Here is a 16934-nt window from a genome sequence, read left to right as displayed (position 1 = left end):
GAGCTCTCCAGAGTCGAGAGAACACTGTCCTGCTTTGAGCATCTTGTGCTTCACTGAGATCAGCATCTGTTCCTCTGACCATATAGTCAGGACTGGGGAACCTTTAGAAGAGTATCGCTATCTTTTGTTCCCCTAACTAGACCCTGCTGATAGCATATACTTTTCTCAATCAGAAATGCAGTCATATCTATTAGGTATTTATTAACTCTTCATAAATTAACTAGTGCACTACTCACATGATGTGATCTTAGTGTGTGCATAGCTACAATGTTTGCATTTACCCAGGAGTAAGTAAATTCTTTTTCTGTTTCAATGTAAATAAGATCATGACCATTGCCATGACTTACCCAGCGTGGGTCAGAGCCATGCTGGGTGAGCCTATTTTATTTGTAGAAATCTTTTGGCTGCCCCTCCTTGAGGCTGGCATTGCACAAGGTGTTTTTAAGCATCCCTCTACTTTTCCATATATTTTGGCTTCAAAGTTAAAGAGGAGATATGGCAATTGGTGGCAATCAGTTCCCTGTTCAGTGCTGGTGTGGGGTCTGTAAAAGCAACCTGTCCCAGCTGAATTCAAAACGGAAATAGGAATTTCAGATGAGATGTGAGAACAAGGGGGTGCCTTATGCTACAGCCAGCTTAAGTATTAGACACATTTCGTAAGCAAGGAGCACAGCCAACCCTATCACTACACTTTTATAAAACTGACCTCAGTCGGTCCCTACTGAGATGTGTCTATGTGACTTGCTCTCAGAGCTGCTAAAGTTCTCTTCAAGTTTCTTCTTAAGTTCTTTAGAAGAGACATGGCACAAACTGGACTTATGATTTTTCTACTTATAAGCATACTACTGCTGGATCAGACCATCAGCCAGGCTTCCAAATTCAAAGCCAGGAAGCACAGCAAACGTAGAGTGAAAGGTACTGGGTTTTAAGTGGGAGGAGGGACAGAGGCTTATAGATTATGCAAGTTTACTATGTACTTAAACAACATTGCATGAACCAGAAACTAACATTATACAAATGCTTATTAACAAAGGACAGTTGAGTCTATATGATATCTGTCTTAAAAATATTTTTGAGTTAGCAAAGCTAAAAATAAGGTGGCAGAATGAGTTATGGAAATAGAGTTGTATAACAGTTGTAAATATTGCTCTGTTATGCCTATTCATCTCTGTCGACATTATTTAGGACTCAGAGGAAGAGCTGAGAGGACTCTGGCCGATCATTCTTAGTTATGTAGTTATATTGACTGAGATCAGAAGAATGGAAATTCATATGGTGGAAAAGACCAGAATAAAATATTCAGTTTCCAAGGGTTATTGTTCAGATTTTTGTACCATTTTCTAATTTTAACAGAACGTCTGTCTAATATTTGTGGAATGTTATTTTACCTGTGTTAAAAGTACTGTGAAATGGCAAGTCAAACTAATGAAAAAGAATTAACAGAAAAAGATAAAGCATAAATTCCCAGAGCAAAGCTTACAGAGCAAATACAGAACTGCTGAATGTTGTTTGGAAATGTCTGTGTATTTAATTTAAAGACTTATTTCTAATAAAAGAGGGTATGATGGAGGATACACTAATGGCAAATATTTAAACTCCTAGTCAATGAAAAAGCCGCAGCTTTGATAAAGCCATTGTACAACATGATTATGCTGCTCTGGAGCTATATGGTTATATATACTTCCTTTTCCTTTTGAATCTCTATAAGTTTTAGTTTCATGTTCTAAGGACAGGCTGCTTATACATTTGTTTTGCCAGCACATTTGTCTGTCAAGCTTTTGAACTTGAAACAGTTTGGCAGAAGAGTGGAGCTCCTGAGGATAAGTGTCTCAATATTTTATGAAATTCAGAATGAGGGTTGCAAAAAAAAAAAAAAAAAATAGATTTGCATTAGTGTCCCACTATGAAAAAGTTGCGCCAGGAGCTCAGCTTGTTCTGCTTCTTGCCTTTTTTGAAGCAGACAGGGGACATGAAGAGGCTCCTGTGAACTGGTAATCACAGGGAGGAGCATGGATTGGGGAACTGGGAGTCCTGCCTTGGGAAACCAGGGAGTCACGAAGGACAGCTGGGGTTATCCCCACAGGCACTAGGGAATATGGAGAAAAGATGAGCTTTCTGGGGTGCAGCTGGAGGGTTAGGTGATGTAACACAGATCTGTAGGAACTGTGGTTTTGTTAGTTCTCTGCATGTGAAAGAGTTTATTTATTCCTCATGCTTATTACTGTGGCTTCTGGAAGGTCTCGTTACTGCTGCAATCAAATTGTAATCTTGTGCAATGGAAACATGCCTGCTAGTTGTTTGGTGGTGGTGGATTATTATAATAATAAAGAAAAAAAGAATAGAAAAGATGACCTGAAAATGGAGCTGTTATGTGCAAATTAGCATCTTTTCTTGTCCCACTATCTTGTTGGTGCTTTTATAAGTGCTACAAAATGGTGATTCAGACTGAATTTGCGTGACTTAACACCAGGCCCTCTCTGTACCAACAGAGGGAGGAAGGCTCCTCCTGGGGAGGGGAAATTGCAGCTCAGCAAGCTTGCCTGCATACATTTAGACTATGAAGTTGGATTATTCTAGCTGTTCCTTACTGTGTTAAAACGAGTGGTGTGAAACTTTTATGCTCACAGAAACTACATTTCTTTGAATAAACACAACTTGTGTTCTGCTATTATTTGTATGTCATATGTATACACACCGTGGTGTGCAGGTTCAAAAGCAAATAGGCAAATTTTGCTGTAAATTAGATACAGGCATGCTAAATAGTGATTAGCTGCCACAATCCATGGTTTTCAAATAGTTACTAGGATACAGTCCAACTGAAAATGAAATTTAAACTATGAGGATGAAGGGTAAAGGTCGGTTCCTCCTGGTTTTGGGTGGGGTTTTTTTTGTTTGGGGTTTTTGTGTTGTGTTGTTTTTTTTTTTTTTAAATAAGAACCCTACAGGAATCCTTTCATTAAGGAGAAATCTTTAAAAGAAATCAAAACAACTCTCAGCAGTGCAGAAAGCCATGATATTTTGAAACAGCTTTTAACATACAATTTTTAAATTTTTTTGTGTGCGCATAGCTGTTCATTTCTCTATATTTCTTTTATTTAAGAAAAAGATGACCTAAAGATGCAGATTGACAAATTGTGGCGAGAAGTAAATGCTCTGAAAGAAATGCAAGCACTTCAGACAGGTAAAGCAGCTTACGCTGGTCAATGGCTTCCAAAAGTTATCACTGCCTTCCCTCTCTCCTTCACTCCCATCCTTCTCTTTAATGGGGATTTGTGACTGAGAAGTACAACTCCTTAAGAGCTATGGTGTGCCATAGCTGTAACGGTGAGACAAATGTTAAAGGAAGCATTCAGGTAAAATCACATCTGAACTAATGGAGTACAAGTGATGATTCTTCACTAAGAGCAAGAATTAATCTGGAGCAAGAACTGCTTTTGTCTTTGCTATGCCCAACCTCAAGCTGTGATTTTAGGTATAATCAGATAAAGGTAACACAATGAGGGTTGCTGGGTTTGAGTGTTTAAATGGTCAATGAGTTAGGTCCCCAGCTTTGATATGAACATGGGCTAACTATCAAGGCAAAAATATTAATGGAAAAGGCTGAGAATACCCCAAAAAAGGAAGCTGAAAGGACTGAGCCCTTTTAAAGTGTGCAGTTTGTGACATTCAAATGTGAACGTTGCCATAAAACTTCAAAGTAATACCCACTGTGAGTTAAGAAAAATCCTGTATAAATGTGCAGAGCCTTTAAGTATTTAAATAGCCAGATGGAAATTTCCAAACAAAATAAGAAGCGTAAATACACATGCACCTACTAGACAGTTGTGCTTTTTCACAGCTGTTGACAGAAAACTTGGCATTTAAATATGTACAAGAGGACACTACAGGAGAAATGACATCATTCACATGAAACAGAACACATTTTCCTTAGGGATAGTAATATCTGGGTTGTCCTGTTTTACATCTTGGGTTACATAGAGCTTTTTGAGCTTTATAAGAAATTTAAAATAAAAATATTTTGTAAGACAACTTTATAAGTTTTTTAAAAGAGGGAGCCTGTGCTAGACAAGTAACTCTTGTTTAAAAGTAGTTCTTGTATTGCTTCCAGAAGGAGCTTGAGAGTAAGTATGCAGTGGCTTAGAAATGAAACCAGACCCAGGAGATTTTCTATCCTCAAAACTTATTTTGAGCTATATTCTAAATTCAGAACCCACACTGTTCAACTGGATTCCAAATTTGGCAAAAAGAGGTCTATCACCCCTCTAGCTCTGTGTTTATTAATGACCTTCTGATACTTCAAAAAGGAACTGCTTTTTTAGCTTATGGATATTTCCAAGACTTATTACAATTTGATTTCATCTTTTGCTAGAATTTACTAGGTGTCCTTTCTACATAGTGTGAAATGTTGCCACACGCCATTTAGCAGCACATACTTTCTCCCTAAAGAGGGCTAGTCTCCATCATTTCTGCAGCATTGTTGAAGTAGATAAGGTGTCTCTAATATTTCCCATGAATATACATTTGTTAAAGTATTCAACATTTAGCAAATATGTTCATTACTTTTCTTTGGCCATTAGCAGCTGGAAAGGATAAAACTTGCATGATAAGCCCTAATATAAAATGATGACCCTGAAAATGCAGCTAAGGAATGCAATGAATACAACAACTACAAATACTAAAAAACTGAGACAAATAGGAAATGGTCCAAAGTGGATTTCCATATCCTGTTGATCAGATATATAATTACTCTTTTACAAGAGCAGATGAGAGGAATTAGAAACAGATTATAGAAAACATCAGGACAGAAGATGTTCATATTGTTTCATGACATATTTCTAGTTAAGTACAAGATGAATTTAAGCAATAAATTAAATAATCTGGAAGTGGTCACATGCAGGATTCTAAAAGTAATTGTTACAGGAGTTTATTCAAGGCCTTTGCTACCTTCCTCAGTTCAGAAGAAACACTCCTTTGAGGAGGGTTCTCTTGTTGTAAGTATTTTTCTTGGGAGAATCAGTATTTCACATAACTGCATTAGGAGAGCTGGAGAGCAAAGTTTAAGGATTCATACCTTCGAGCCTGCCCACACAGACCTTGGGCTGGAAGAACTCTGACAGCAGTTCTACAAGGCAATTTCAGTTACAGAGCATATGCCAAATTAATGTTCTAGTACATTTGGACTTTACATCAAGACTTCCCTGGTATGTTCCAGTAGAACTAAAAGCAAACAGATTTATAACTGCAAATGTTTAGATTATTTTGTTCAGATTGTCACGCAAGCTCAGTAATAAGTGTACACTTTTTTTAAAGTGTTTATAGATTTAAGTCACTTTACCTCATTTGAATTTAGAGTTTGAAGGGATGGACTTTGCTGAAAAGACCAGAAATTAAGATCTAAGGAGGCAAACGTGTACTCTTCTGCAGGTGGCAATATAATTTATCAATCATCCAGAGATTTGCATTATGAATTTCAAATCAACATTTTTCTGGTGCGCAGGACACTTTAAATAGCACTTTTCTGTCCTGCTTTTGTTTGCTAGGAAATAGGCTTAGTTAACGCATAACACTTTGGCACTTAAATATCATAAATATGAAAAGACCTTTAGATCTGTCTACTATAAAGCCAAGTATAGACTTCCTGATGACCAACCCACATCTGCCAACAATACAACCAACCATACCTCATCCATTCCATCACTTTCAAGACTGATGAAATAAGGTTAAAATGTTGAAAGCAGGACTATTTGCTAAAAGATGACATAAGATACACTGACAACAGGCCTGGGTTATATTTTATTTTGCTCTTTTAGAACACCAAAATAAACCTTGAGCAAATTACATTGCTGAAGGGAATCTGGGGCTCAAGATCACGCCTCAGGTTTATCAGCATAAACACAGGAAAGATTCTTCAAAGCACTTCATAGTGTTAAGATCACAGCTATGTCTGTCCTTCCTCTTAAGTATCTCTTCTCCAGAGTAGCTCCAAGAGCATACTCTGCTTTTGGCCATCCCTTGTAGTGCAAGGTGCTTTGCAGAGTGCCTGTGAGCCGTCTGTTCAGAGTTCCCAAAGGCATGCTAACATGTTGGCTGTATACAAAGTCTTACATGAGCAGGAGGAATAGCAGGAAACTCTGATCTTACTGCTACTTTTAGGCCCACTCTGTGGAGGCAAGAGCCTTTCACTTGCTGAGGGACTTGCCTGCTTAATCCCCAACATACCTGTAGAAAATTATCACTTTAGGAAACATTATTCAAAGTTATAGCCCAAGCTTTTACTGAACATGGAAATCAATATCTATTCACAGTCTGTCTTCGTGGGACAAAGGCCCATAAGAAGTGCTACCTCGTATCAGAAGGCACCAAACCTTTTCATGAAGCCAACGAAGACTGCATAGCCAAGGGAGGGACACTGGCTATCCCAAGGAATAATGACGAAACAAACGCTCTTCGAGATTATGGCAAAAAAAGCATGCCTAGAGCATCTGAGTTTTGGTTGGGTGTCAATGACATGATAAATGAAGGGAAATTTGTTGATGTCAATGGCATGGCTCTACAGTACTTCAATTGGGATCACGCCCAACCAAATGGGGGGAAGCGTGAAAACTGTGTCTTTTTTTCTCAGTCATCACAAGGCAAGTGGGTGGATGAAGTCTGTCGTACTGCCAAAAGGTATATTTGTGAATTTCTGATCCCATAATTACATATACAAATGACCGTGTCCATGTTTTTTGTTATTAACATGCAGTTTTGCTTGTTAATAACCCCTCCCACTTAGACAGTGGTGAGTTAAAAATATCAATCTCCTGCATTGTACTCACTCTTTCCTGAAACAGAAGTTTTCTCTATTAATTTATTTTCTATTCAGATGCTAAAAATTTTATGTTTAGTGAGTGTTTTCATTATGTACAGGAATATATATTACTGTTTTACTTACATGGTATGCTTTGGCATATTATTTCAGCCTGATGTTCGGGTTGCTGGAATTCACCTTCTATTTCTGTACTTTGTATATCCATGGTAGGATAGTATTTACTTGAACTGAGAGCCTTAGTGAATTTATTGAAAGTTTACAAAAGATTGCTGTATAGTGACATGTGCCAATATAAGGTGTAGGGATCTTTTCTGTTCCAGTGCTTCAGAGGGACTTTCAGGTTATGTTAGCTCCTGTGAAAAATAACTGTTTTCCTTATAGAGTTTAACAGGATGGATCTGGAACCAAGAGTTTTACCTATGGGTTAAGAAAGCCAAATGAAACAGAAAAATCTGATGTTAATTTTTAAACTACTTGGAGTTAAAAGTGATACACTGCTAGAAAATGGTGGAAGTAGCTGTTCTAAAACATTGGTTAGTCTAAACATGTTTGCTTCTAAATGTCTCAATTATGGTTAAATATTAGATGTCATTTGGAACATTTCCATAGAAGCAGCCAACCTGGGACTAGATCATACCCCTACTACGTAACGCCTTAATAAGATGTGCAAAAGCCTTCTCTCCTGCAGGATCAGAAAGAGGCTTTGTGCTTAAGACAGTCATGCTGCCTGAAAGCACAAGTAGAGAGGAAGAATCTCCTTTCTGAGCACAACGTCATCACTGCTCATTCACCTCTCTCTATGTGGCAGGCAGCACACCTGGTTGGCACAAAAGAGTGGGGCCAAACCACAGCTCATTTGGCCACATGCAAACTTTCCCAAGTTAACACCTGACATTTGAAAATGAAGTAAGATGCGCTGGTTATTTTTTGCTGTTCTTAACCCCACAATAGAGATTTGTCTTCATGTTATAAATAGCAGTTTCTCTCTTGTGTAAAGGAATTTCATTTAAATATTTAAATATATTGCTGTTTGGAGGCTAATTCTTACTTTTTATCTTTTAGTTGTGCAAGATTTTCTTAAATTATGCAATAAATTTTCCATTACTGGTATTCAATTGTAGTAGTATTTTTGACAGCTTGTGCATCCATATGAAGGACATTCTTTCCCAGGACTTTTCTTGAGGATTCAAAAGGGGTACTCTCTTTGGGTACATTATACTATATTTTTTTCTTTACAAGTGTATCTACATGCCACGGGACAAATTTGGACCCCTGCTTGCCTAAGTGCTGTATGAGATGGAACTGTTCAATGCACCACTGTAATGTGTTGTAATTAATTTCATTTTCACTTAATGTATTTGTAAAACAGGCCTGATTCTGAATTCTCTCACTTAGCTCCTGAGTTAAAGGAGCAAAATGTCCCCAAATATCTCCAATTTTCCTTTCAAAATCTACCAACCTTTGCTAAGGTTGGGATCGATATTCCTTTTACCTATATTTTTAAGGTGATTAAAAGTCTGCAGTAATTTTATATGGCTTCTTTACCTCTGGCTTGTCTGAAATAGGTCAGTATCTCAGCATATCTCTACAGCTACAATCACATTGAAAATTCAGCACAAATTCCAGAATTTGTTTACCTTTGAGGAGTTTATAAATTTATGTCCTATTTAATCTGTTTCAGCCAAGTTTCTAAAGTTGTACACAAGAATTGAAAACGTTTATAGATACTATTGGTGGATACAGATACCAGAGACAGAAATAACTATTTGTTTAGTAGTGATTTACTACACAAAGACAAAACCCACCATACAGAAATCAGTAATCAATTTGAAGATTCCCAGCAGAACGCTTAGCTAAGAAACAACAAAGAGACATAAAGTAAACAGGAAAAATGATGGAGGAAAACTCAGGTGGATAGAGTTGGAGAGGAGATGGTAGGAGGATAAAAAACTCCTCCAGAAATGCCTGCAATGGGAGCAAGACAGGCAAAAAATTAAGTAGAAACACAGCAGGGAGACTAACTTAGTCCTGTCAAATTAACTGCAACTGTCTTTCCTCTCAGTGACCAAATGTGCCTGTGCAAAGTGAGCTCAGAGTGAGGATGAGCATTTGCTGCCTGGTGGACCTGGTCTGAGCCACTGCTGCACCAGTTCTCATCCCCAGACCTTCGCTTCCTGTCTTTTCTCTCTCCTGATAAACACATGGCATTGTCCATCTTTTCCATTCCAGCAGATTAGGCTCACTTCTCTACACCAGTCTCCCGCAATTAGTTTCTGAAATCCTCTGATGTCTCCCAGTGACGTTTTCCCTTCAAACTCCAACTCCGGGTTCCTCATCTCTGCAAAAGTCACACCAAACTCTGCACCAGGGCTCCCTGCTCCCCAGTACACCTACGTACAGCTGGCAAAAGGGATGTAAGAGCCAGAGTTTTGCCTGCAGCTGGGGCATTCTGCTCCACAGATGGGTGCTGTGTCATGGAGTGGGCAGTCACTTAGTGATTTCCCATTCCCACACTGAATAGTCATCACGGTTCAGTTGGGAATCGCTTGGGTGACCGGGAATTCAACAGGAGGCACAACAGCAACTTTTTTATGCACGTTACTGCGAAACCAACAGAAAAGCTCCAACACTCCCACCTAGTGGTGTAACGGGAGAATGCAGCGCTTACAAAGTTTGAAGTGACACTTAAATACTATTAGTGTAACAAATACTGCCTTCTAGTTGCTTGCTAAACGAAAAAGGTTCGATGTAACGCGTCCAAACATCTACTAGCATCTTTGCAAGAAAATAGAAAATATTTTTTAAAATATTATTTTCTGAATACATTTTTGAAAAAGTATACTAATTTTCAGAAGTGCTTAAAATTCAGCTGCTAGGCCTACATTCTTTTTATATTTAATGACAAAAATTAGCAAACCTTCATTTTAGGCAGGAAAAAATGTCTTTTTTTTAAAACTCAAACTGTTTCATGGACTCTATCTTGACAAAACAAGCAGTCATTGTGATAAAAACCTCAGGGATGGTGCCCTGAATATATAACAACTTAACCCCCCCCTAAATCCACTCCTTACATTGCAGCATGACAACAGGTTAAATGTGATTTTTCTGCTTATTTTATACTTATGTTTTCCTTACTTATACAATATTCTCCTACCTTGCATCTGATGCGTCTGTGGATTTCCCTCCTCCTTTGTCTCACCCCAAGGAAGGTCACCATTTCCCACTCCATCCCTAGGCAACTCATCTCTTATTAGTGCAAGAGGTTGTCCCTTGCAGCGTTCACATCTCTTTGCTTTTGCCTTGCTATGTATTTTACCAGTAATTTCTTTCTGACATAAGAGCTACTAGTTACAAGAGGTTATCAGAAGGAGAAACTTTCATCCTGTTCATTACACATGATATACAGTATCATTTGGCCTACGTTCAATTGTGCTACATCTCAAAGGATTTTCAACAACTCAGTTTCATTCCTTCCTCTCTCTTTTTGACCACCTCAGCCCTGCCTGTGTATATTAAACCAAGCTGATCTTCATCCTAGCAAGTCTGCTGACACCGCCTGCCAGCAAGGCAGGAGTCTGAGGTGCAAGAAAGACTGCCAGCACCAAGGTCCAGCTGAGAGCTTAACTGTATTACAAAGTTACCCTCCTTGGTCTGCTCCTGAAGGAACAGTTCTGATATTAACTGAGAAGTGCTCAGGAGCATCTCCCAAGCTTTCAAACTACACAGCAGAGCCCAAGACTGGCTGCTTTACCCCAACCTTCGTTAGAGAGCTTAGTCAGTAGTATAAAGCTCAACATAGAGCAATTTGGAGTAGAAGGAAGTTACAATTCAAAGCCAAGCCCAGAGCCAGCTTTACACATATGAATATAAGCACAGTACTTTGATTTACTGGTTTGGTCACCCTTTTCACTTTCTCTCTTGACTTCTACTCCTTCCATTTATTTTCCATAGTCTTCATGCATACACATTAACCCCTGGGAAGGAAAATTTTTTAGGAGTGTAGAAGTTTGCTTCTGTAGCCAGGTCTATAATTTAGAAGACTTTATAGATCTATGCTTGAGTACTCACCCTAGAACCAGTGCAAAATCGAACCTTGTTAAACTCCTTCCATCCACCAGCAACACCCTAGTACCTTGTGGGGCACTTGGTGTTTCTGAGGCACTGATGTTGTCTCAGTAAGCTAGACCAGTTACAAAGTCACCAGTTGCTATGTCATAGGGGCATATGATTTGTCTGAATCACACACTACAACTGCCTAAACCTGGGTAATTACTGAAGGACAGCAATTGTATCTGTGAACAACATGAAACAACCTCAGACAGCCTTACCTTTGAATAGCAATGAGCCAGGGGGATTCCTCTGTAGGAGCAAAGAGCCTGAGCTAGGCCCTCTGCTGATATTTAAGCTCAGCCCAAGCTTGTTAGCATACATCAAGCACCCATCCCCACTTGAATGCTTGGGTTGCACTGAAAAGTTTTCAGCTGTGCTTGAAGCACAGGTTTTTTGATGGATTCATGTGTGCTGTGGATTTCAGCAGCAAAAGCTTTAAAAATGGAAACTAGTCAAATGTTTACTAACTAAAACTAACTGGAAATCCATTAAAATGTTGGGAAATGGTTTCAAATTTCAGCTTTCTTGGTCTTAATCTCCAATTTAAGCCTTCTTCTGGGATTAAGCCAGCTCTACATATCACAGAGATGGCTGTGCTTTCAGGAAAGATCTGTTCCTACCACTGTAGGGTTGTTTATAAAAGGAGAAAGTCCTCTTGTACCAGACTCCAAGATAGGGGTTTAGAGGATGTAATCCCAGATAAAATTTCTGCATCCTAGCTGGAAGCACCTTTCTGTGCTCAGCAAACCAGGCATACATGTACCTATGTGAGCACGAAGCCTTCAGTAGGAGCTGGATTAGCCCATTGGGAGCAGGAGGCTGCTGAGCACAGGACACAGATGGGGGTTACATGCACAGCTGCCACCTGTATACGAAAAGCCCATTTACTTGCATCACAGGCATGTAGCTTCCTGCCTTGCAACCTCTCTGAGGAGAAATGTGCTATGCAGAACAAAAGTACTACAGGGGTTTTGCTGTGCCTCCTTGGAACTGCATGAGAATTTTCTCGTTAGTACAAACCTTGTCCCTGCACCTCTGGAAAGAAGCAAACAATCTGCTTCAAGGAGTCCCACATCCTCTTATAGATCGCTATCAACACATGAAAAAGGAATATCTGCCATGAATTGGGCTAGCCTTACTGATGACCAAGAAACTTGTAGATAGGTTGTTAAAGATCACATTTTAAAATAAAAATGTGATGCACAATCTTAGATTGTTTGTATTTGTCCTAACAACTGGATGACTGCTTACAAATTGAGGCAGAATTTGGCCCATGTAGGTTTAGCTAAACCTCTAACAGTTCCAGCACTATTTTCTGGGGGAAAAAATAGTAAGGCTTAAACATGCATACTTTCTTCTTTAAAGGAACTCTACTTTTTCTGTTTATTTCTTCCCCTCTGTGGCCTGCAATTACTCCTCAAAGTGTGAAAATATTTCCTTCTTTATTGATTTTCTATTTACTATATAGGAGGGGTTTTATAGACTTTCTCCTACAAAGCCTCCATAGCTCCTCTTTTATTGTTAAATTCCATCTTGTGGATCACTTTAGAGGAGGATAAAAGCAGTACTAGATCTTGGAAATGAAGTGCTGGCTACCTTAGAAACAGTTTATTACACTGATAAATATAACACCAAATCTCACTTAGTGTTGTCTAAACAAAAGATAACTTCCCTGGAGTGATGGTCTTCATACAGCATTCCTCCCCCCAGCCAAGTTTTAGGCAGGAGGGGATGGCGTGAGAGTATTATAAAGATATCTTTGCTCTCTCACATTGCAGCTGTCTTTAGACTGAAATAGAGGGACACCATATTGCACTATGCCGGACAGCCTCTTCTCCTCCTTCAGCAGCAACTGAGATGAGGGTACAGATGGCCAAACTCCCGCTTGCTAGGGAGGAATGGCCCAGAGGCTGGGGTGCATGCAGAGTGTTGCTTCTGCCTCTCTGCACTGCCTGTGTGGAAAATGACAATTCTACAGGGGCTTGCATGTAAATAATCTAGTTTGAGCAAATTTGTAACACTTGCAGTTTCTCTTGAGATGCCTATGACATTCAGAGTATTACTTTGGCTCATACTTGTAGTCAACTAAGTACAAAAGAAGTTTAAAAGCTTTTTTTGGTAGTGAATAGAGCCTGTTACTGATACAGTATGGCCAGGTGCCTGCAGATGGCATGTGTAATTAGACAGGTTGCCTATGAGATGGATATATTCAGACCTAAAACATGGAAACATGATACACGCATAAAAGCACCATGATTTATTCTTGTATGCTTATGCATAAGCAATGTGGCAAATTCCACAAACATAGATCCCTTCTATCAGGATAGCCAAAGATTAATGTAGGTGTAGTTAAAAAGAAAAGCAGCAGCACAGCAGGGACAAGAGTCTAAAGATGGTTTAGTTGATAAAGTAAATTATGTACTTTTAAATTAGCTTTCTTTTCTCTGTACTGTATCAGAGCTACCATAACTGTTAGTAATTATTAAATCCTTTGAACTTAAACCCATCTCTCTCTTTAATTTAAACAAATATAACAGGGATACTCAGCCTCCTTAGTAGCACGTGGCATTTCTTTTTGTTCTACTAAAGTACTACTTCATTTGCCCATGTAAGAGTAATAATTTTGTAAAAATAAAATTTACATCCTTAGGCAAAATGGAACAGAAACCTCCTAATGTTACATTATTAGGACATGACCCAAAGTTATTTAAAGTGAATGGAAAGACTCCTGTTGAAATCAAACTCTTAGTACATAAATGTTACAGTACAATCCACTTTAAGGCAAGCATTGTCAAGTGCTCCTGCAGAAGATGGCTGCTCAAAACATGGTGTTGCCAGGTCCTTTTGCTTTTTCAGGAAATTCAACTGTAAATGAAAAGACCCATTTCTTCTTCAATAACAGTGAATTTTTCCTTCCCAGTGAAGGAAACACAGAAGCAGAACGAGGTCTTAGTGGTGTTTGCTTTGGAGATGTATTCACTAACGAAATCCTGTAGTCCATTCAGAGTGCAAAGGTGTCATGCTTTAACCCCAGCTGGTAACTGAGCACCACACAGCCACTTGTTCAACCCTCCCCCCCAAGGGGAGGGGGAGGAAAATAGAAGAAAACCTCAACAGTTTAATAGGATAACAAAGGAAAAGAATACTACTACTACTAATAACAATAACAGTAACAAATGTGTATAAAACAAGTGATACACAAATGCAATTGCTCATCACATGTGGAAACACTCCCCCACACACACCTGATGCCCAGTCTGTTTCTGAGCAGTGATTCCACCTCCCAGCTAGCTTCCCCAGTTATACACAGAGCATGACATTATATGGTGGGGAATATCCCTTTGGCCCATCTGAGTCAGCTGTCCTGGCTGTGCTCTCCCAGCTTCTTGTGCACCTGGCAGGGTGTGAGAAGCTGAAAAGTCCTTGACTTTGTGTAAACACTGCAACTACCTAGCAACAACTAAAATTTCAGTATCAAGAGATTTCATCTTCTAGCATAGCAGTGCCCATGAGTGTTTACTGACCTAAATATCGATACCAACTGCTACATCACCACTGTCCCTCGATGGTCCCTGCTCAGAAATCTCCACCATGAGAGCGGCTATCCTGCCTACTTTGCTGGGACCCAGAAAGAGCAAGTGGTGGGCAAGAGCACGGGGTGTTTCGGGGGAAAGCTCCCGTGTGCTGGAAGAGCTATTTCCACGCTTCTTTTGCGCTCCCTCGGTGCACGCAGACAAAATTCACCGCCCACCTGCCGGCGGCTCCCGGAGCACAGAGCCGCATCCAGGGGCACCGGGACCTGGTGGTCCAGGAGACACAGAGCTCCGCGATGGCCAGCCCAGTACTAGCTGGGCTGCTTCCTTTCTTTTCTTTTTTTGTTGGGGTTTTTTTTGTTTGTTTGTTTTTGTTTTTGTTTTTGTTTTTGTTTTGTTTTGTTTTGTGGTGGTGTTGTTGTTGTTGAGATGATTTTTTTGTCCCCCGAGGTCAGCAATGATCGAGATGTGGCCATGCCGAAGCGCTGGGGCTGGTTCCAGGCAGCGCCTGACCCCCGGCGGCGGTGGCGCTGGGGCGGCCCTGGCGCGGGGCGCTGTCCGCCGGTCCCGGTGCTGAAGCTGCCCGCGGAGGAGGCGCGCAGCGTGCGGCCCCGGAGGAGAGGAGACCGCGGGTGAGCGCCCCTTCCCCTGTGGCTGTCCCAAAGGGGGATCCGCAAGGCGGAGACGGCTCCCTCTGGCTCTACGGCAGGGACTCGCTAGAGTTTCTTCCCTAGCCCCGGCTAGGAGCAGGGCTGCTACACTCAGCCCCCTGACTCCCTCTGGAGTCTTCAGCCTCCACCCTCCTCTCCTGAGTGAGGGCTGCATCTCTGCGCAGCACCCGATGGCAAAACTGGTTTCTCACTCTTTGAAATACGTAGGATTTTAGGAGATTTTCTTTAAGTTTTGGGGGTAACTTTTGCCAATTTTTTGTTGAGCTGGGGTTAGTGTGTGATATCAGGGGTACTGCTGTCCTGTGAGATTTTGTTCAGGACATCTAGAAAAATCAATTGAAATGTGGTTTTGATCACAGTTTCTGTCTAGACAAAAAGATATTTACCATGTATTAAACATGCTGGTAGGAAAATGTATCTCTGCTAGTCCTGTTGTCTGTTGTTGGAGGAATGGAGTGCAAAAAGAGTATGAGAAGGAGGAGAAAGAGGAGTTGTGGGACTCTTGAGAAAGAAGAGAGGTAAGGTTAAAAAAAGCAAACTGTTTTCTTAGGGCAGAATCAGCTTTAACCAGAAGTGTCCAGCAGCTCCAGAACTAGCTCTTTTCAAAAGATGACTGATTTATTTAATTTTTCCCTATATGTAATCTAACTTAAAATATTAGCATGTCCTGTGTTCAGGGCCTTCTTATGTACATGGTAAAGCAAAGTATCTGTTCCAAAAGGTTTACAGTCTAGGTAGACAAAAGGAAGATTATTATCCCCATTTTACAAAGGGGAAGCTGAAGTACTAAGAAGTTAAGGATTGAAATAAAGCATCATTAAGCAAGGAGCAGAAAATGAAATCTTCTGGACCTAGTATCTTAGCCACTAGGTTATCTTTCTTTCCCAAAGGTCAGATCTAGGGTGTGTGATGAATTATAACAAACCTATACCTCCATCCCAAGCGCAGCAGTTCAGTGTGCGTGTGTGGCAGCAGCACAGGGACTGACCAGCCTGAAGGATGCGGGTGCCAGATAACAAAGATGGCAGCCGGGAGATGAGGAGACCAAGGACTGTTCCTGCCAGAACTACCTGTCCTCTGACAGAGACCCTGATTTTCCCTCCTAAGAAAAAGCCTATATCAAATTAACTTTATTTTTGGTTCTTGGGTCAGGTAATGCTATGCCAAGCATTCAGTTGATAAATATTATATTTCATATTTACTCCAGTATGTCTAGAGTAATTATGTTAGTGTGTGTTACGTGATTAGTGTAGCCAATAATGAGTTAATGTTGAACTGCTCTATAAATCTAACATGCTGTTAAACTAATTATCATCTTACATATTTAGCTGAGCAATCAGTCTAAGCTAGCTAAAGCAATGTGAAAAATATCAAGATTAAAAACATGAAACAAACTGTGGCTAGTATCTAATTAAGCAGGGAACAATATAGTGACATGCAAACGTGGATACTGCAGGTCACTTTATTTTAGGAAACCTGTCCAAGTTTGCAAGGCACTGTTTCACTTAATTTCACTGTAATCTGCTGAAGATTGAGATATTTGTCTTTGTTCCAATATGTAATGTATATTTATAATGTTACAATTTTATTTAGTTAGAGAAATGGAAAGAAAACTGTTTCTGTTTCTATTTCAAATACATTTCATATATGCTACAAAGTTAAACCATTTCCTATAAAAATATGGCTAATGCAAAGATTTAAGACTATATAGTCTGTAGTCTCTAGGCATAATTATGTTGGTACACTAGATGAGAAACAGCTTCCTCTGTTCCAAGCACCAAGGTCAGAGGTTCAAACATTGTATTCAAA

The 16934-nt window shown here is 39.9% G+C and overlaps 1 protein-coding gene across 1 annotated transcript; it reads left to right on the top strand.

The window, feature by feature from the left end:
• The first annotated feature begins 771 nt into the window (after positions 1-771).
• On the top strand, positions 772-6912 carry CLEC3A (C-type lectin domain family 3 member A). Its single transcript, XM_054840782.1, has 3 exons — positions 772-915; positions 3101-3181; positions 6306-6912. Exons 1-3 carry the CDS (start codon positions 801-803, stop codon positions 6695-6697), a joined length of 588 nt encoding a protein of 195 aa, XP_054696757.1. The 5' UTR covers positions 772-800; the 3' UTR covers positions 6698-6912.
• Positions 6913-16934: the final 10022 nt, after the last annotated feature.

This window comes from Grus americana, chromosome 13 (genome assembly GCF_028858705.1).
Source record: "Grus americana isolate bGruAme1 chromosome 13, bGruAme1.mat, whole genome shotgun sequence".
Lineage (NCBI taxonomy): Eukaryota > Metazoa > Chordata > Aves > Gruiformes > Gruidae > Grus > Grus americana.
The sequence above is the reverse complement of the archived record's forward strand: the minus strand, read 5'-3'. Positions and strand labels throughout refer to the sequence as shown.